Source organism: Pseudorca crassidens, chromosome 9 (assembly GCF_039906515.1).
Source record: "Pseudorca crassidens isolate mPseCra1 chromosome 9, mPseCra1.hap1, whole genome shotgun sequence".
Lineage (NCBI taxonomy): Eukaryota > Metazoa > Chordata > Mammalia > Artiodactyla > Delphinidae > Pseudorca > Pseudorca crassidens.
In genome coordinates, this window is record NC_090304.1 from 57,132,594 (window position 1) to 57,151,489 (window position 18,896).

Here is an 18,896-nt window from a genome sequence, read left to right on the forward strand (position 1 = left end):
ATCACATTGTGGTGATCTAAGAAGGAGACAAATTCTGTGCAGTATATGCATAAAGAAGAAAAATTTCTTAAGACAGGATGCCAGGCTCCCCAGACAGCCACAGGCTTGTGAGGCGGCCAAGGCGCTCTCTCTGAATGAGAACTCTTTCACTATGAGGGACAAGAAGCTGCTAAGAGCTCATTTAAATCCTCCGGGCTTGCCGTCCGCCAGAGCTCAGGACATCTCGGTTCTCTACAAAACCCCCATCTGATCAGACTGTTCATCCAGCCCTTTGCATGGCTATTCTCACCCTCTTGCCAAGCCTTTATCTTTTTTTTCATCCTCATCTGCCAGGGGTTGTTGGCTCCAAAAGCAAAACAAACAAGCAAACAAAAGCTCACGTAAGAAACCAAAAACCCAAACAACAGATCAGTGAGTTGAACCAAGCGAGATTATAAGGACGAATACAGGTGACACAGAGGAGTAACAAGAACTCCTGTCTCCTTGTCAGTTTTGCCCCTTGGTGTTTAAATGTTGCTGCTACTCCACACACTAGGCCACAGATAACAGAAGGAAGGCGGCGGGCAACAGCGCCGGGCTCAGGTGCCAGCCCAACATGGCCTTCCAGCTCCTCCTGTCACTCCCTTCCCCCGTTCCCCTGCATCTCACTCCCACCCCTGGTCCGGCAAGCCCAGTCAGGATGGCCTCAGGCCGGGTGGCCTCTGCAGCTCTGGGCAAGACACATCCCCTTGTCCACTTCAACTCCCAGGATCCCCAAGTGTCCTCTCATCCGAAGAGACAATATCCCAAAGACCCCAGAGGGGTGGAGCTTCCTTACCAATGGCAGTGGTGAGAAAGGAAAGCACTTCAGACTCCTTCCCATCATTATAAAAAGCCAGGTGCCAGATTCCTGAATCCAAATACTGGATGAAGCCCGTCTCATGGCTAGAAGCGGGGACGACTCCCCGAGACTGGCGCTGGGGTCCCTCCAGGCTCCGTGCTTCCTGGGTCAAGAGCCTCCTTCCATCCAGCAGCTCCACAAAGTCAAACTGAAGTACAAAGAGAGCATAATTAGCAGTGGACCTGCTTCACCACAATGCTAGGTTCTTCAGGTTTCTGCCGGGGAGGATACGGGGAAATACAACCTGAACCAGGCAAAAGAGGCTAAAGCCACGTGAAGGTTGACCAACCAACTCCAACTCCTTCCCAGAACCCATTTTCCCCTGGTAATAGTCTCCTGATACTCCTGTGAGTGCACTGTAATTAGTGGATTATTTTTAAGTCTCAGAGTTTGCACAGGACAACCATGCTTTTCCAGTGATCAGAAACCCAGACACTTCATGACTGTTTGAACTCCAACCCCATGCAGGTGATGGTGGGCAGGAATCCCAGGGGTCTAGGATTGGGCCTGGAGCACTGGATGTGGCTTAAATGTCAGTCAAGTGCAAACGGAAGCTTGATTTATACCTATCTTCCTTTCGTCAATGACCCTTTCTCAACGCTCCAGTTTCAGGGAGCAGTTTTAGGGGAACTAAACTGGATTAGCTCAAAACTCTATCAATAATTACATGCTGTGTCAAACACAAGTGCCAAATGACCCAAGCCTACTAGCGTGAGAGACTTGAGGCCAGTCACACAGTGCTAACAACAGGCAGTTGTTGGGGAAGTCCTGCCGGCCTACTGGCACGCAAATCGTGCAACTGTCTGTCTGTCTATCTTTTTTTTTTTTTTTTTTTGCGGTACGCGGGCCTCTCACTGTTGTGGCCTCTCCCCGTTGCGGAGCACAGGCTCCGGACGCACAGGCTCAGCGGCCATGGCTCACGGGCCCAGCCGCTCCGCAGAATGTGGGATCTTCCCGGACCGGGGCACGAACCCGTGTTCCCTGCACCGGCAGGCGGACTCTCAACCACTGCATCACCAGGGAAGCCCTGTCTATCTTTAAAGAAAAACAAAATAGATACTGATTCTGTCTCATGTGAAAATGTCTAGGGGCATGAAGTCCAGGACCAGCATGGCAGTTTTACAAAGAAATCAGAGGGGCCCAGGCTCTGTCTACTTTTTCTGCAACTCCATCCTTAGCAAATGTATTTATCTAGCTTTTACCTAAAAATTAAATAACTACGGGGGCTAGGAAGACTGCCTTTGGCCAGGGAATGTCTGATGGATGCCTATGATTTATATTACTCCAATCCCAGGGCTGGGAGGACCTCACACAAGTCTGCTCTTAACCCATCATGACTGGTAATGTGTCAATCATCCTGGCTGAGTTTTTTTTTTTTTTTTTTTAATTGAAGTATAGTTGATTTACAATGTTGTGTTAATTACTGCTATATGGCAAAGTGATTCAGTTATACCTATATATATATACATTCTTTTTTAAAATATTCTTTTCCATTAGGGTTTATCACAGGATATTGACTACAGTTCTCTGTGCTACACAGTAGGACCTTGTTGTTTACCCATTCTATATATAAAAGCTTACATCTGCTAATGCTGGCTGAGTTTCTTAAGTGTTTCTAGTGTGCGTGTGTCTGGGTAAGTGTGAAGCCCTGAGGAGAGAAAGGATGCTTTGCTCTGAGCCAGGTCCTGCACTGGCTGCCTTCTAGATGTGGTTCTCCACTCTTCACAACAGCCCTGTGAAGTGGGTATTGTTATCACCATTGGCTAGATTAGGAAACTTGCTCTGAAAGGGTGTAACAGGCTCAAGGTCACATAGCTGATAACAAGAGGATTCAAACCCAGGTCTCTTTGACTCCAAAGTGCATGCTTTTTTCTCTAGATTACACTTCCTGGATAATTTAACTTCGAGACTGGGTACTAGTAAAAAAGGCTATTGAGAGATTTCCTAGAAAGCCTTCCTCTGAACAAGCTCCAAGGATACAACCCTACTCATCCAAAAGGTAAGGTCTGAGAGAGGGCAATTGGATGAATGGGCTATAAAATACATGAAATTTCCTTCAAGCTCAGAGATCCAGGCTTAAGCATTAGGCTTCTTGACTTAGGCTTCTTGAGCAGGGTCCGTGGGGTTCTGGTTACCTGTGTATGTGAAGGAGGAAGGCCTTTTCTGCCGTAAATGCCGACCAGAGCCGCCTTTCCCAGGGACACATTGAATTTCAGATGCATAGGATGGTCTATGAACACCTGAGATCTCCAGAAAGTGCCAGGAGGAATCTTCTGGGAAGCCCGTCTCCCCACGTCGATTTCTCCAGAGTCTATAAAACTGTCCTCTGGAAAGAAACTACTGGGCTTTCCTACCAAGACACGGGGAAGGGAAGACAAAAACATCACCGTCAGCCACACGTGAAACCAGGGATCAGAGCATCTGAACAAGCAGGGCTCTCCGATGCCTCCCACTCCTCTCTACAACATTTTGCTGCCAGCCCACTCCCTGCCCCAGACTCCCCCATTGAGGAGTAAGAATGCCCAGAACTTTTTTTTTCCAATGATGCCCAAATTGTTCTGCTAAAAATATGCATTCTTCCAAAGCAGAATGGGTCCTCCCCAAGGGCCATCTGTTTACTGCATAATTCCACAGCTTGTTAAGATATATTTTGATCCTAAAAATAATCACTTGCAGTCACATGAGAATAACTGTATGTGTGTGTGTGTGTGTGTAAAAGCATGCATGCTAAAAAAGAAAAGATAGAGGGAATGAGGTGCTGTTATTAACTTTCCAACTCAGAATGGTTCCCCCAGCAGTGGGAAGCATGACCTGAGTAGAGTCAGGGAAATTTTACAAGTTCACTAGTTTGTGTGTAATTGGGTGCCGGATTCTGAGGCTCAGACGTGTGGATGAGAGTTTGTGTTGGGAGGAGGGGTAGGGTTGGGGAAGATGAGGAAAAGGGTACGTCTGAAGAGAGAAAACATGCCTGAAAAACGCTTCTTTGTCTTGGATGGAGGGCTATGAATATCACTGTGCTAAAGTGGGTAAAGATGAGGGGATTTTTCAAGTTCAGGCACAAACCTTATGACATACTTGGAAATTCAACCCAGGCCCCCAACCCTGCAGGTGGCTGGAGTGGGGGGGAGTGGTCAAGAATAAGGTCTCTTGCCCAATTCTGTCACCAATTAGGAGACTGACAGCTTTTTGAGGGTACCCCAAGTGCCAGGAAGGAAGGCTGCTTATCAGACTTCCTCTGTTTAGTAATTAAACACACTCACATGTGAAAAATATAAACCCTAACTTCCTGCCAGACATCAGCCCTCTGAAGAGTTGGGCGGGGGGCAGAAGGAGAGGACGGGGACATTAGAAGACCACCCTTAGGACATTAACGAGCCAGAATCAAGTCAACAGACCACATTTTATTTGTCATTAGAAAGACCTCTGGGTATCCTAGTTCCAAGGTTTGTGGTGGCGTTATAGATGTTGGAAGAGACACTTCAGAGACCGAGAATCCATTTATAAAGAAAACACATTTGTGGGAACTTTTTATGAAAAGCACTTGGGGAATAAGAAATTAAAATGTCATTTTTTCCCTAGCTTTGTAAGATTCCTTACAAAGCACATTTGATGCTGAAACGGAGCTTGGCAGGGCACTGTTGTAGTCATAAAATATTTTACTGTTTTAAATAATAAAATTCAATTTAAATGTTAAACTTCTCCATATGTTATCATTCCTTATAAACTCCTAGGCAGCAACATCAGGTTTTTAGCTTTAAACCGTTAAACATTATTTTAATTAAAAATATGCCAACAAAAAAGTTAAAATGCATGCTCTCAATAAAAGTATCACTACTCTTCTGTCCTCAGCATGGGAAAGAGCTTGCATTTAATTCCTTTATGGAAGGAATATGCCCCAGACTTTTACCTTGAAAATGCAGACACACACAAACACTGTGTTTCAAAGCTCAAAGACAGAAGCCAAATTCACAAAGCATTAAGATGGAAGAGAATTACTTTCACATTCTTCCTTATCTGATTTTTGGGTTCCCAGTACCACAATCCTTTTATAGTCCAGGAAGAAGATAGTATACCCTTCAGCTTATAATTCTGTTAGGGAAGCAGAACTAGGAGGGAGTATGAAACAAAAGCAGGATGAGTTCTGAGCTCTTTACCGCTAGAAGCTGCACAGAAACAAGCCGAGACTCCTAATTCCAAGGACTCATTTCCTTTGTGAGTAGGTAGGAGTCAAGAGCTGATGGGATTTGAGAATTGTCTGCATTCAAATAATTCCTGTGTCTGAGAATGAATAATGGACACTTCTCCCACATTTTGGCATTGCCGTTGGAGAACCCTGCACAGTTCATTTCCCCTCCAGTGAGCATGTGTTCAGGAGACAGCTATGGAATCAGCTAAGTTCTTTCGCCTCACAGGTCAGAGGTCAAGTCCAGAGACTCTCCAGAGGTCTGCAGGCCCCAGAGGCATAAGTAAGTTGGCTCTTACCCCAGAGGAGTGGCAAAAAGGAATATTCTTTTCTAGCACTCTAGTATTTCACCAGAGCTGGCCAAAATGGGAGAAAAAAATCATATTTGGTGTGTATACAATGATATAAAAATAGTAAATTCTGGTCTACGGCACACTCCCAACCAGGACCTTGACTTTCTTGAATGAGTCTGTGACGGCCACTCTGGAGCTTAGGTTCAAAAGTGACCTTTGTACCAGAAGTCACCCTGTCCAGATCCTTAGGGAAGCGGTCACGGGCCCAGTCTAAAGGAAAAGTTTGAGAGGGAAAGAGCATCCTCCTCTTAGAATTTAACCTTTATCATTCTTCCCCTCTGGTCCCTAGTGGTCCCCACAGGGACTAACCCTAAGGATGAGATGGAAGCTTCTCGGAGGGAAGACCTACAGCCTGCCGAGTACCTGTGTCTGGTGGGAAAGAGGCATGAGATTTGCTGGGCTAAGGGCTGTTCAGAGTGAGACCACCCTCATCCTTTCCTGTCTTTTAAAAACCCTTACTGCCTTTGTCTCTCCAGATCTTATAACCTAAGATTCTTTGTTCTTAATTTTGAGCACCAAGATTGAGCACTAGGACAGAAAATATCCCACTAAATGGGAGTACCCACTGTGTAGGTGGTAGAGTAGTGACGGGGTAGAGGGTAGAGGCAGTTGGAGGCGAAAAGTCCTGTGAATATAACTCTTTTTATTCCTACCTACATTCTGGAAAACGATAATAATAATAAACATTATTAGCAGTAACAGTAATAGAGGTAGCAGTACTAATAGTAGTATAATCTATCATTTATTAAGTTCCAGCTACGTACTGGGCATCTTTATATGTATCGGTTCCGTTAATCCTCACACTATGAAAATGTATATACGGATGCTCAGAATGCTAAAGAAACCATTGAGATGGAGCCATCTGGGCTGCCCCTTCATTTATTAGAATATGGCTTCTTAGAACACTAAATTGATAAATCATTAATTAAAACTCTTCAAAGGTATTCTCAATGGTGGCAGAGTGCACTGACCCTCTTTAAGAGCGAGGGTCCAATTTAATTCACAGTCCTAGCGGGCTTAATACCAAGGCTAGACCAGGAAGATCCAAGGCCCATTGGAGAACTTCCTGCCATCCTGGGATACAAAAAATGGACAATTTTTATGAACTAGGATCCCACACACAGGCCCCAAAGTTAAAGGGAGACAGTATCTCAAGACATTCATAAGAAGGACGCTATACAATCAGTGCGTGCCCCAGAGGCTTAACAAAGTACAAAGAGCTTAACTCAGAATTAAGGAGCTCCAACAGCACGATTAGGTTTCACAGGGCAGATTCTACTGGTAACAGTCCTTTTCTTTATAAAGATATACAGATTCGGGCTTCCCACAGCTATGCTGTGGAACTATGCAGTCATGTCTATAAAAGAAATTTCTCAACAAATTACTGAAACGATTGGATAGTTCAAATAAGGGAGATTTGGAAGAACTGAAATTCCATGCACTTCCCAAGTTCAGTCTTTATTTTCCTGAACTGAGATTTATCCAGATAGGTTCTAAATTCCTAATCAACCAACACTCTCCCCCCTCCCTCCACATTTTTGGTTCTTTTCAATGCAATAACTTGCACAAAGATTTCTTTAGTTTCCTTAGCAACTGTTTGAAATTTATTTGGTTATCAAAATAAGCTGTCCCATTCTGGAGAGCCCAGCTGAGCCTGTGTGCAGCAATTTGCATGGTTCCAACTGATGGGCAATTTTGATTTCACTGCAGAAAGAAGAAAATACTATCCCTGGCCCACCAATTAAACCATCAGAAATGCTTGTTTATTCAATGCTTTTTTCCCTTTCTCCATTAATGCATAACATAAGTTCTTATGGTTTTACTTCGAAAAGCTGCTGTATTTGGTTTCCAACCCATGACAACCCTGAAATGGTTATAGCCACTTTGAAAATATAGTATAAATCGCAGTTTGATGTTATCCTCAAAGACACAATGAACCTTTAAAATACTGGGTTCATCATATAGTTCACTTGTATAATTAAAAAATATATACCCTTTAAAAATATTCACAAATGCCCCAGACTTTGTGGGATCTTTGAGGGAAAAATATTAATTAGTCTGGATTTCTGAGTTTCTAATAACTGACACGGAATGGCTTGGGATTTGGGTGGACAAGAAGAAAGGAACTAACATTTGTTGAGTGCTTCTTCATAACTAGTCTTTGACAAGATAGGTGTTAGCAACCCTTGTTCCACAGATGAGGAAACCAAGGCCAAAGGAGATGGAGTAATGGGCCTGAGTTAACAGAGCCAATAACTGGCAGGACCAGGACTCAAATCCTGGACTGTCTGGCTCCAAGGCCTATTATCCTCTTTCCATCCACCACGCTGCTTCCCCTACCATTGTGGAACAGGGCTCTAATCTTAATTCTGGAATCAGTTCTCGGATACCCTCAGAAGGGACAGGAAATATGCACTCACAACAGGGTTAAGGACTTTCCCCCTTGAGATACGTCTAAGGAACTAGATTTTTAACAACACAATTAAAACCGTAAACTGAGTAGACACACTGGTTTGACCAAGGCAAAAGAAATTAAGAACCATGTGGTCTCACATAAACTATAGGAATATTTGTCCTCTGTCTCTCCAGACCAATGTATTTTTTTGTCACAGTAATTGCTTTTGATGCTGACCACCTTCCAGCATTGCACTGCATTTTAGGGGTCTGTAAACAGGCTTTCCATTTGCATTAGTAATGACAGATAATCCCTTTAAGCAAAAATACTCCAGTGAAAGTAAACCAATAAGCTGGTGCAATTTTATTTTGTCTCTTATCTGCACCTCCTGCTCCTTGGGAAAAAGAAAACAAAACCTAAACAACCCACAAACTAATTTCATTATAGTGGGAGACTTTAGAGAGAGCCAACTCCTGTTGAAAGAAAATCTGATAGAGAAAATACATTTTTCTAAATGAGATCTTTGAGGGTTCAACATATCTTAAATCTGTGTTTGTTGATTCTAAAGACAGTTGTCATCTATGGTATTCACCTATGACATCTGACACTATAAGCTGACACGGGAATCACAAGGCAACAGGAAGGACCATGGACAGGGCCAACCTGAAAAAAAATTCTAAAGAACAATCTGGTTAATCATATGATGATTCTGTTACTAATTTCATATGTAGAACTTGTGAATTAGAATGGACGTTACAGATAATATAGCTCAATAACCTCCTTTTAAAGAGGAGGAAAGTGAAGCCCAGAAAGTCTCTCAAGGGATTTGCTTAAGGGCATCACAAGTGGCAGCAGCTGGACTTGGACTCAGGGTTCTTGACTCCTAACCCAGAGCTCTTCCCATGGCTTCATCCATGCTCCCTCCATATCCTATTAAGGTGCAAAGAAAGTGTAAGTTATTCAATGTTTTAAGTCTTAGAATCTTTGTAAAGGAGAAGACTGGCTTTGCCCCCCGCAAAAGAGTAGGGAGAGGTTCTGATTAGGCTCTTTGGAAATGCCCTCAGTTCCCTTGAAGATGACCATAGGTCAAGAGTGGATTTTGGCCTTCACGACCAGAGACCATGAATAGCTACTCTGGCCAAGCATATGCTACCCTGTTAACCAAACTGATTCCTAGAAGGCAAACTCTTGACAGGACAGGGAAGCTCAGAAGCCATGACCCAAAGTTAACTGAGCTAAGAGGAAAGAAGATGTAAGCAGTGAAGATTGGAGGCCGCTGTGACCACTTTGCTGACTGAGGTAACACCAGAGAGAGAAAGCAGGCCACAGGAGAAGGGCTGGTCACACTGCCTAAAATGACAGCCAGCCTGGCCCATGAGCTCAGACATCCTTCCCGGTACCAATTTTTGTGGGTCTGCCACCTCTTGGCTGATAGTGAAAGAATCTGTGTTGATGGCATGTTAGAAAGAGCCCTAAGAAATTCAGAACATGGGTCTATGGATGTCCCATTCAAGAATGCCAAACTCCAAATGTCACCACCACTTCCATCATTGAAAGAGAAACATCTGTGTCTCATTGTACAATGGAATTTCTTATCCACATCTCCTTCAGGGTCTTATAACCATGAGGTGAGTCAGGTAGGTCAACTTATGGAGACTGCAAGAGCCCTGCAGTCACACAGACCTGGGCTCATGTCCCAAATTCCATTATTTACTGGCTATGTGACTCTGGCCAAGTAACTTAAGGTCACATGGTTGAAAATGCTAGAACAGCCGAAGTGGTGTTTCCATGGAAGCACAAGGTCCAAGGGTATTTCACTTACAACACACCCTCTACCCACCTTGCCACACCCAACTCCAGGAGACACCCATTCATCCCATGAGGTTGCCTCATCATGATTCCACATAATCAAAGACAGCCGCCCAGCAGTGCGAAAGCCCATGATACTGCCCTCAGGGCATGGGATGGGATGTTGCTGGCACCATGAACCCTGCCCAAGCCCCGCTATGAGTTCACAGTGACAAGGAACTGCGATGAAGACACAGGTGGCCTGGCAGCCGGTGTGGAGTGCAGAGGGATGGAGGAAGCACCAGAGCATGGAGCTGTGAGTCAGGCACATGGCGCGCAGAATGGCGGTCTCCTCGGTTCAAAGGCAGACACAGAGGACTCACGACACGAACAACACAGCAACCCTACCTTCCGTGGCTCCTTTGCCTTTCCTGTCAGAGATCTCTAACCCAGTGCCCCCTGAGGGATACAGGGAGACGTCCGTTGGCACAGGCCAACTGCTGGCTGTGTCCTCCGTGATCTCATACATCTGCCCCTCCATCGGCTGCAGGTGCCAGTTTAGGCCAAACAGGTGCATGGCTGTGGTGAGCAATGAGAAAAGTCATCTTTTTCTGCTGGAGGTGGAAATGGAACTCCCAAGCCAGAGGGGAGGACAAGTGGGGGTGGGGAACACAGGAATTCAGTTCAGTTCAACAAAGAGCCCCTGAAGAGAGCTCTGGCAGTGCTGAGTGCTACACAGGGGACTGGGGCACAGAGATGATCCAGGCACAGACCCTGCCCCCGAGGGCTCACGGTCTAGGGGAGTGGGGAGAGGGGCAGGGATGAGGGAGTTTCAGGAGGTCCTGGCCTTTTTTTTTTTTAACATCTTTACTGGAGTATAATTGCTTTACAGTGTTGTGTTAGTTTCTGCTGTATAACAAAGTGAATCAGCTCTACGTATACATATATCCCCATATCCCCTCCTTCTTGCATCTCCCTCCCACCCTCCCTATGCCACCCCTCTAGGTGGTCACAAAGCACCAAGCTGATCTCCCTGTGCTATGTAGCTGCTTCCCACTAGCTATCTATTTTACGTTTGGTAGTGTATATATGTCCATGCCACTCTCACTTCGTCCCAGCTTACCCTTCCCCCTCCCCATGTCCTCAAGTTCATTCTCTACGTCTGCGTCTTTATTCCTGTCTTGCCCCTAGGTTATTCAGAACCATTTTTTTTTTTAGATACCATATACATGTGTTAGCATACGGTATTTGTTTTCCTCTTTCTGACTTCACTATGTATGACAGACTCTAGGTCCATCCACCTCACTACAAATAACTCAATTTTGTTTCTTTATATGACTGAGTAATATTCCACTGTTTATATGTGCCACATCTTCTTTATCCATTCATCTGTCAATGGACAGTTAGGTTGCTTCCAAGTCCTGGGTATTGTAAGTAGTGGTCTTGGCCTTTTGATTCAAAAGATAAATAACAATCTAGAGGAAAAACCTGCAATTTGTATCACCAAGGGTTAATTTCCTTAATAGAAAAAGAACTCCTACAAATAATAAGCAAAGTCCAGCAAGTCAGTAGGAAAATAGGCATAGGATATGAACAGATAGTTTACAGAATAAGAAATGCAATCGGCTCTTTGTCACGTGAAAAGACTCTAGACCTCACCCAAAGTAGGAGAAATGTAAGTTAAACTCTGCAATACTGTGTTTCACATATGGTTTGGCAAAGATTTTAAAAAGGTTGAAAATATACAGTATTGGAAAAGAACAGGAAATAAGCACTCTCACACTCAGCTGGTTTGGTGTGAGCATAAGCTGGTACAAACCCTATGGAGGGCAATTTGACAAAAGCTATCAAATCAAAAATGCCCATACCCTTTACCCTGGAACTTAGAGGTTCCAGTTCTCCAGATATGTTCATATACATACAAAATGATGTACATACAAGGTTATTCACTACAGTACTGTTTGTAATAGCAAAATATTGGAAACCAGTCCACCAATAAGGGGCTAGGTAAGTTTTATTTATACAATATACTATGCAACCATAAAAAAGAGTGAGGAAGCTCTTTGTATATATTTTTCTGGAAGGAAAATTGTAACATTCAGAACAGTATGTTTGACATACTACATTTAGGTAAAAACATTTCTGCATATGTACAGAATATTTCTGGAAGGATAAGACACTGATAACTGGGTGCATCCTGTGAAGGAAGAGATGGGATCTGCATTTCACTGTGTATCTGCTGCACGTTTTGATTCTGTGTATTTTTGTGATTTTGTGCAATGCTGTGATTTTGATTCATGGGCATGCATTTCTGTTTTAAAACTATTTTTGCAAGGTAGCAACTGCTAAACAGTCTTCAACAATCGAGAAGAGACCATAAAACACCAGAGAACGGATGTTGTCCTTTAAATACACAATGCTTGCGAAGGCTAGGAAGCGTGTTTTCCAGAAAGGTTTGCAATCTAGTACAACGCGTCGGCTTAAGTCCCACTGGCGATTCAAGACTTGCGCCTCATCAATGGTCCATACTTACCTCTTCTGGGACACCTTCCCTGACTCCCCGCATACAGAATCGCATACTCCAGTCCCCAACTCCCACAGCATCCTCTGTGTCGCATCACTCCTTCGTTCAGCTGATGAACACTTTCTAAAAGCCCACTCTATGCCAGGACCCATGGCTGACACTGAGAGCCAGAACTAAATCAGACGCTCCCTGCTTCCATGAGCTCGTAGTCAAGCAGGGGAGACAGACAGAAGGACTAGAAGGCCCAGAGGAGACAGTGGCTGACCCACTAGGAGGGTGAGAGGAACACAGGGAAGGATCGACAGAGATATGAAGGCCCATCGTAATTATGTTTACTGAGGACCAACTGCTTGCTGGGCAGTGCCCTGGGTAATTTGTATACCTTACATCTAATCCTCATGCAACCTTGCCAGACCCAACTTATAGATGTGGACATTTAATTAACTCAGAAGGTTAATTAAAATTACGATAATTATAAAACTGGGATTTCTTGAGTGCTTTCCACGGGCCAGGCATTGTGCTAAGAGCAGGAAATCCGTTTCAAAGTTTCTTTGATCCTTGCAACAATCCTAAAAGGTGATAATGCCATTTGCCGATGAAGAAACTAAGACACAGAGACATCAATTAACCCTGGGAAGGTTAAATGGCTAACAAGTGGCAGAGCCTAGACTAGAATCCCAAACTGCTGGAATCCTGACATCACACACCATCCATCTTTCTGGCTGGAAGGAAGGCTCTTCCCACTTCACCATGCTGCTGCTCGCCAGCCTTTTCTAGCAAGGTGGGTGGGGATGATAAAGACACCCCTTTTACACATCAAGCAACGTCCCAGGCTTTTACATGTCTTTTTAGGCAGCAGTATAGGAGTCCGTGAGGCAGACGGAAAGTTGTGTTATTTGGCCACAGTTTGTGGAAGGGTCACTGGTGGTCTGGAGGGGCTGCGTGACTGCCTTCAAGATGCAAAAAGAAGTGTGTACAGGGGACCGGAGCACAGCATATCCTTATGACTCCTGATCCAAACACAAGCCACCGAGGAATACACACAAGTCTGGCTTAATCAGGAGAGCGTACACTGGTAACAGAAATGCAATCAGACCCTCTGCTTTCTCTCCGGTTACTGTGATGCAGTGGGAAGTGTGCTGGACCAAGGGCAAGAAAACTGGTTTTGAATCCTAACTGCCACTTCCTAGCTAGTCTCATCTGAGAAATGGGGATAAAAATATTTCAAAGAATTATTGTATCATATGGGATAATATATGGCAAAGCACTTTGTAAACTGTACATCTGTGTGATTACTATATTCTATAACCATTATAGTCATACCATTGATAATCCTGATAAAATAGTAGCTAACATTTATACAGCACTTTTTAGGTACCAGACACTAAATGAGGTGCTTTACACTGCTCTTGACCGTCTGTGTGTAGCTGTCAATAATAGTAACGTTAATTTGCCTATTAGAAGTGAATATGCTGCTACTTCCAAGGTTGAATTAGCTCACATTTCTGCTTACCTTCTTACTGTTTTAATCTATTTATTGGCAACTCCAAAGGTAATGGAGAAATTGTTTGAATTGCGGACAACTCAGATATATGCAGTTAAACGAGCAGCACTTCTTTCCCCGTTAGAATCAATTATCTCATCTAAGTGTGCAAAAGAGCTGTCTTGTTAAAAGGTCATGAGAATTAACTAATCCCAGAATGAATAGAGCTCTCACAGCTTTGTGAAAAGAAACATTTTGTCAAAGCTTTCTCTTATTTTATTTTACTTTTTTTGCAGTACGCGGGCCTCTCACTGTTGTGGCCTCTCCCGTTGCGGAGCACAGGCTCCGGACGCGCAGGCTCAGCGGCCATGGCTCACGGGCCCAGCCGCTCCGCGGCATGTGGGATCCTCCCGGACCGGGGCACGAACCCGTGTCCCCTGCATCGGCAGGCGGACTCTCAACCACTGCGCCGCCAGGGAAGCCCACTTTCTCTTATTTTAAACAAGATGCAAAAGCAAGTTCTCACGGTAAAAAATATGTGGCGGGGGAAGAAAAGCCAGTGGAAAGAGTGTTCCCGGTGAAAATGACCACAGGATCTGGCGTCCAGGGACGTTAATTAGGGCAGGGCAGCCCACAGCTGGATGGGGGAATGCTGTCGGCCAGAAGCCCAGAGGTGCATGCTGGCAGCCCTTCCTCATGGCCTTGCACCTCGGCGAGCACACACAGAGGCCCACACAGCTGTGACGCCGGTGGGTCTCTCTGTGGCCTGTGGTAGATGTGCTCTTAGAAACCACCTGGGAAAGCCAAGTTCTGGATCCAGCTCTAACTTGGACTCTCAGGAGATTCAGTCCTCCAGAAGTAATTCTGGAGGCTGGTGGGTAGGGAAGCGAGTACAGGGCCATCAACACCGGGCTGACAAATGGCCGACTGGAAGGTAGGAGAACCACTGGCTGAAACCACCCACCCTGGCCAGGCACCACAGTTACCACCTGCAGGAGGTATCTTGCAGCAGGAGGTCCTCGTAAGGCATGCGGAACTAACAAGCCACCACCAACCGGAAGAATTGGGGAAATGTCCAAAGGAGAGAGGGGATGCCAGTTCATATGTCCTACTAACCTCCCAGAATCCTTCTCACTGGAATCCATCTTGGCTGAGTGATGCGCACGCCACCAGGAAGGACCGTGAGTCACAGTGATTGGCTAGAGACAACCTGGAAGCTAATCCCATCACCATAAAACCCAAGACTGCAAGCCACGTGGCAGAGCAGTCCTCCTGGGCTCCCTCACCCTCCTGCTCTCCACCCGGGCACCCCTTCTCAATAAGCTCTCTTGGTGTGTCAGCACATGTGTCTCCTTGGACAGTTCATTTCCGAGTGTTAGACAAGGGCCCACTCTCGGGCCCTGCAAGGGGTCCCCCCTTCCTGCAACAGTAAGATTTAGACAGAGGACAGGATGATACGGAGTCAGAGATGTGAAGTTCCACCAGTAATGTTGTCTTAAAGCCACAATAAAAGGGACCTTTAATCTGTGATCCAGTCTTAAATATAAGTCAGGCTAGGGGCCCCTCAATTCTTTTACTGTATTGATTGGTGGGTGGTCCGTCTTATAGTTCTGGGTTATGAGCGACAGAAAGAGAAGGAAGGGAAATAGCCTGCTCTGTTCTCCTCTTCCCAAAGGGTACAAGGCATACTCGGTCAGAGGCTGTCCAAAGAATACACAAGCTCAAGCAACCATTCGTCTTTGTCCTCGATAATATTCAAAATAACGCCAGTAACTCAACACCTGGCATAATCTGAGTGCATACTACATGCCAAATTCTTAATTTATATTATTCGATTTAATCCACATGTAAAGATGGGTTGAAAAAACGTTATTGGAGAATGAGTACAATGGAACTGAATGGAAACTGAGCTATGGGGATATATTCTGATTCACTCAGAGTAAGTGACCTAACATCACAGAGCTGGTATAAGTTTGAGGCAAGTTTCAAACTCAGGAGCCTGTGTTTCCCAGCCAAGCTTCCTCTTTTACACATGTTACTTTAAACAGGAGTAAACTATGGGCAATCTAAAGTCACCAGCAAATAAAGGCTGAAGTTAATGTCTGGGGGTCCCAATGGTGATAATAAATAGTTCTTACCCCACAGCAACCCTCATGTAAAGCTGCAGACAGCAGTAGGTGCGTGCTATCCAGAGGACTTGGAAATACCAGTCATGGATCCAGAAAAGCTAAATAATATAAATGGTCCTGTCCAGCCTGCTTTAAGACCAGACCACTGACACAATGTAAATTGTAATGATCGTAATCCCTCCTTCCAGAGGAATTAATAGTAAGCACCGATGCACATCACAGGATTATCTAAATTACACCCCACAGTGCGTATTTATATCTGTTTGTGCAAAACTCTCCCAAGTACCTTGAAAGTGACCTAAATAAGAAACCTGATACCGGTGTCCCCTTTCAACTAGTTTGTAATTCAGTGGAAAGGTGAAAAGATGCTAACGAGTTGAGAAGAAGGCCGTGGAAAGGTAGCGAGTTCACAGGATCACCCACGTTGAAAGGTTACTGATTTCTAAAAGCCAAGAGCTAGGGTGGGGGGAGTTTCTTACTCCCTCAGATCTGGTCAATCTGATCCCAGGGCTGACATTTTCCAGTCGCCTTTTTCCTGCCTGGCGAGACATGAGAGAGGGCTGGGAAAGTGCAAGCTCCATCTTGACATTTTTAAGAAAAATGCTCAGTAGATGTTCAGACGTTGAAGGCTCCCCGCAGCGCCCAGCCAGCCGGAGGCAATTAACAAAGTCATTATGTAGAAGTCACCGAAGTAAGTATAGGAGTTTCCACTGTCACATGCATGCTTCCCTTCCAAAAATCGAATGCACAAACCCAGTTGCATCTGTAAATTAGCAGCTCTAGGTAGTGACTAGAGATGGTTATAACTTCAAGAAACTGTTGATTCAAGCAGCATTCTTGGTTTCAAAAGGCAGCAGAAATCAACCCAGCTGCATGGCTACCTACTTTTCTGTTTTACATTATTAATGCTCAGTTGTTTGTTTGTTTGTTCTTAACTAGCATCATTTCTGTAAAATATAACTCACTGGAGTTCTCTGACTTATGGTCCTCTAACGTAGAAAGCAGAAAACAAAAAGGCAAGACAATCACAACAGCAGAACGACAGAGCTTCATCCCCCAAGTTCTTCTCCTGGTTTGGCAACAAAGCCACAACATTCAAAAGTTTCAAACCTAGAAGCCATATACAGAGAGATGTACACTGCAGTGTACTAGTAAAAAAAATCAGAAGCAACGTAGATGTCTTAAAATAGGAGAACTTGGCTAAACTATGATACAAGTACTGGATGGAATACCAGGTACACATGTGAAAAAAAAATCTAGAAAGAGATATGTAAAAATGACATCAAGCTTTGAATTATAGTGGTAGGATGACTAATTTTCTTCACTAGTTTCCAAACTCATTTCCATGCTGTTTACATTAAAAAGGAAGTTCTACAACTTGGTCTTAGGAGCACGAGGTAAAGAAGGACAACAGAGCCGAGCGGGGAGATCCTGATTTTGAGCACATGCCATGTGTCAGACACTTAGGCAAGGGGAATTACATACGTGATTTCATTCAGACCTTACATAAACCTTGAGAAAATCATTAGTATTCCCATTTTACAGATGAAGAAAGTGGAGGCTCAGAGAGGCTGCATGACCTGCCCAAAAATACTTCCCAAGATACTTCCCAGATGGGAAGTGATAAAGTCACTTTTGAACCCAGGTCTGACTGGTCCTAAAGTCCAAACTCACCGCTAGACTGCTGATGAGTTACAATGCCTGAAATTAAATTAAAATTAAGATAATTTTAAGGCAAGGCCTCTGCTGACAGTATAGCCAGGTTTTCTCTTTTGATAGTCTGTTAAAGGACCTTCATCTTAGGGGTAAAGCATGGGGTCCCCACCTGTTTACATCCTGACCACAGTAGACAGGGTTGACCCTCAAAAGCAAAACCGTGTAAATGCAAGTAAGTGACTTTGGTAGACTCAGTCCTCAAGTTTGGGTCTATCTGGAGCGTTCAGAGGCACATCATTTACTAGGTTCCTGACTTTGGGTAAATGACTTAGCCTCTCTGAGTCTCAGTTTCTTCATCTGTAAAACAGATACTAATATTTACCTCAAAGGATTATAAATGAAATAATGCATGTGATGTGCTTAGAACTGTGCCTGGCACATAGCAGGAGCAAAATAAATGGTAGCCATCACCATCCTTGTCATTTTGCTCTGCTGATTTTCCTAATTCCCAGATCCCCTGAAAGATTTATTTAAGCCAGCTCTGTTCCATCACCTTTCCTTCTCTCCACATATTGCCCCTAATTTCCCTCCCACGCCAACCGCAAATTTCTTTGAGCTGAGGGCTCTCTCCCTACCCTGCTCCCATCAGCTGACAGACTTTGGGCACAGGAACTAGAGATATCTGTCCGGTGGATAAAACAGTTTTTAAAAGCGGAATTGCTATAAAGCAGCCTGATAGGATCCCACTGCTGACTACGTGGAGCTAATTTTTAATCAAGTAAATATATTGCCTTTCTTCCTATCTCTGGATAAACCTGACTGCAACAATCAGGGTTACTGTCTCTCACCCCCAAATTAATTGTTTTCTGGAGAATGGACTCTGGCACAGTTAATCATTTTTCTGCACCATGCAATGCTGTGGGGAAAGGAGGCCTTTCAACAAGGATTCACTGGCAGCCGCTCAATAGTTCTGGAAAACAGGGGGGTGGGGGGATGGGCACGAGAGAAGGGGAGAAACAGGCACGCCCACCGTCAACGCGGAGGAAGAAGATCAATTTAAGTGGAGGGCACTGAAAACTGGTGACACGGCAAGTTGTAGGGGGACCAGGGCTGGAATCTAATTTGTGCAGGATGGAGTGAACGGCTATTACTGCAGTAATGGAATAAGAAAACTATCTTTTCTGGGCCCCTTTCACCAGACGGGCTCTACTAAGCCTTCTTCTGTGCATGACTAGCTTAGGGGTTGGCCACCTTGGACTGACCTCAGCCCGGTAATGTGACCTCTCCCTGCCCTACTCCCAATATAGCGCTGGTGCCAGACACAGGAAGATGGGAGGCACGAAGTACAGCTGGTTACGAGCACAGCCGTGGCAGCCAGACAGCCCTGCGTTCCTGTTCTGGTTTTCACGTTTATGGTTATGTGACTTTGTTCCTGTTATTTAAATCCTTTGACTCCCAGCTTCCTCATCTATAAAATGGTGACAATAATACCTATAGCTCCAAAG

The 18,896-nt window shown here is 44.6% G+C and overlaps 1 protein-coding gene across 8 annotated transcripts in view; it reads right to left on the minus strand.

Moving 5' to 3' along the window:
• The window catches only part of TENM4 (teneurin transmembrane protein 4), a 741,722-nt gene that overhangs the window by 188,921 nt on the left and 533,905 nt on the right, over window positions 1–18,896 (minus strand). For all 8 annotated transcript variants that reach the window (XM_067750497.1, XM_067750495.1, XM_067750496.1 and 5 more), the window contains 3 exons: window positions 10,008–10,178; window positions 3,016–3,230; window positions 818–1,028 (listed from right to left, as the gene is read on the minus strand). In XM_067750497.1, the coding sequence (XP_067606598.1) occupies window positions 818–1,028; window positions 3,016–3,230; window positions 10,008–10,178 (597 nt within the window). The remainder of the gene's footprint in view (window positions 1–817; window positions 1,029–3,015; window positions 3,231–10,007; window positions 10,179–18,896) is intronic.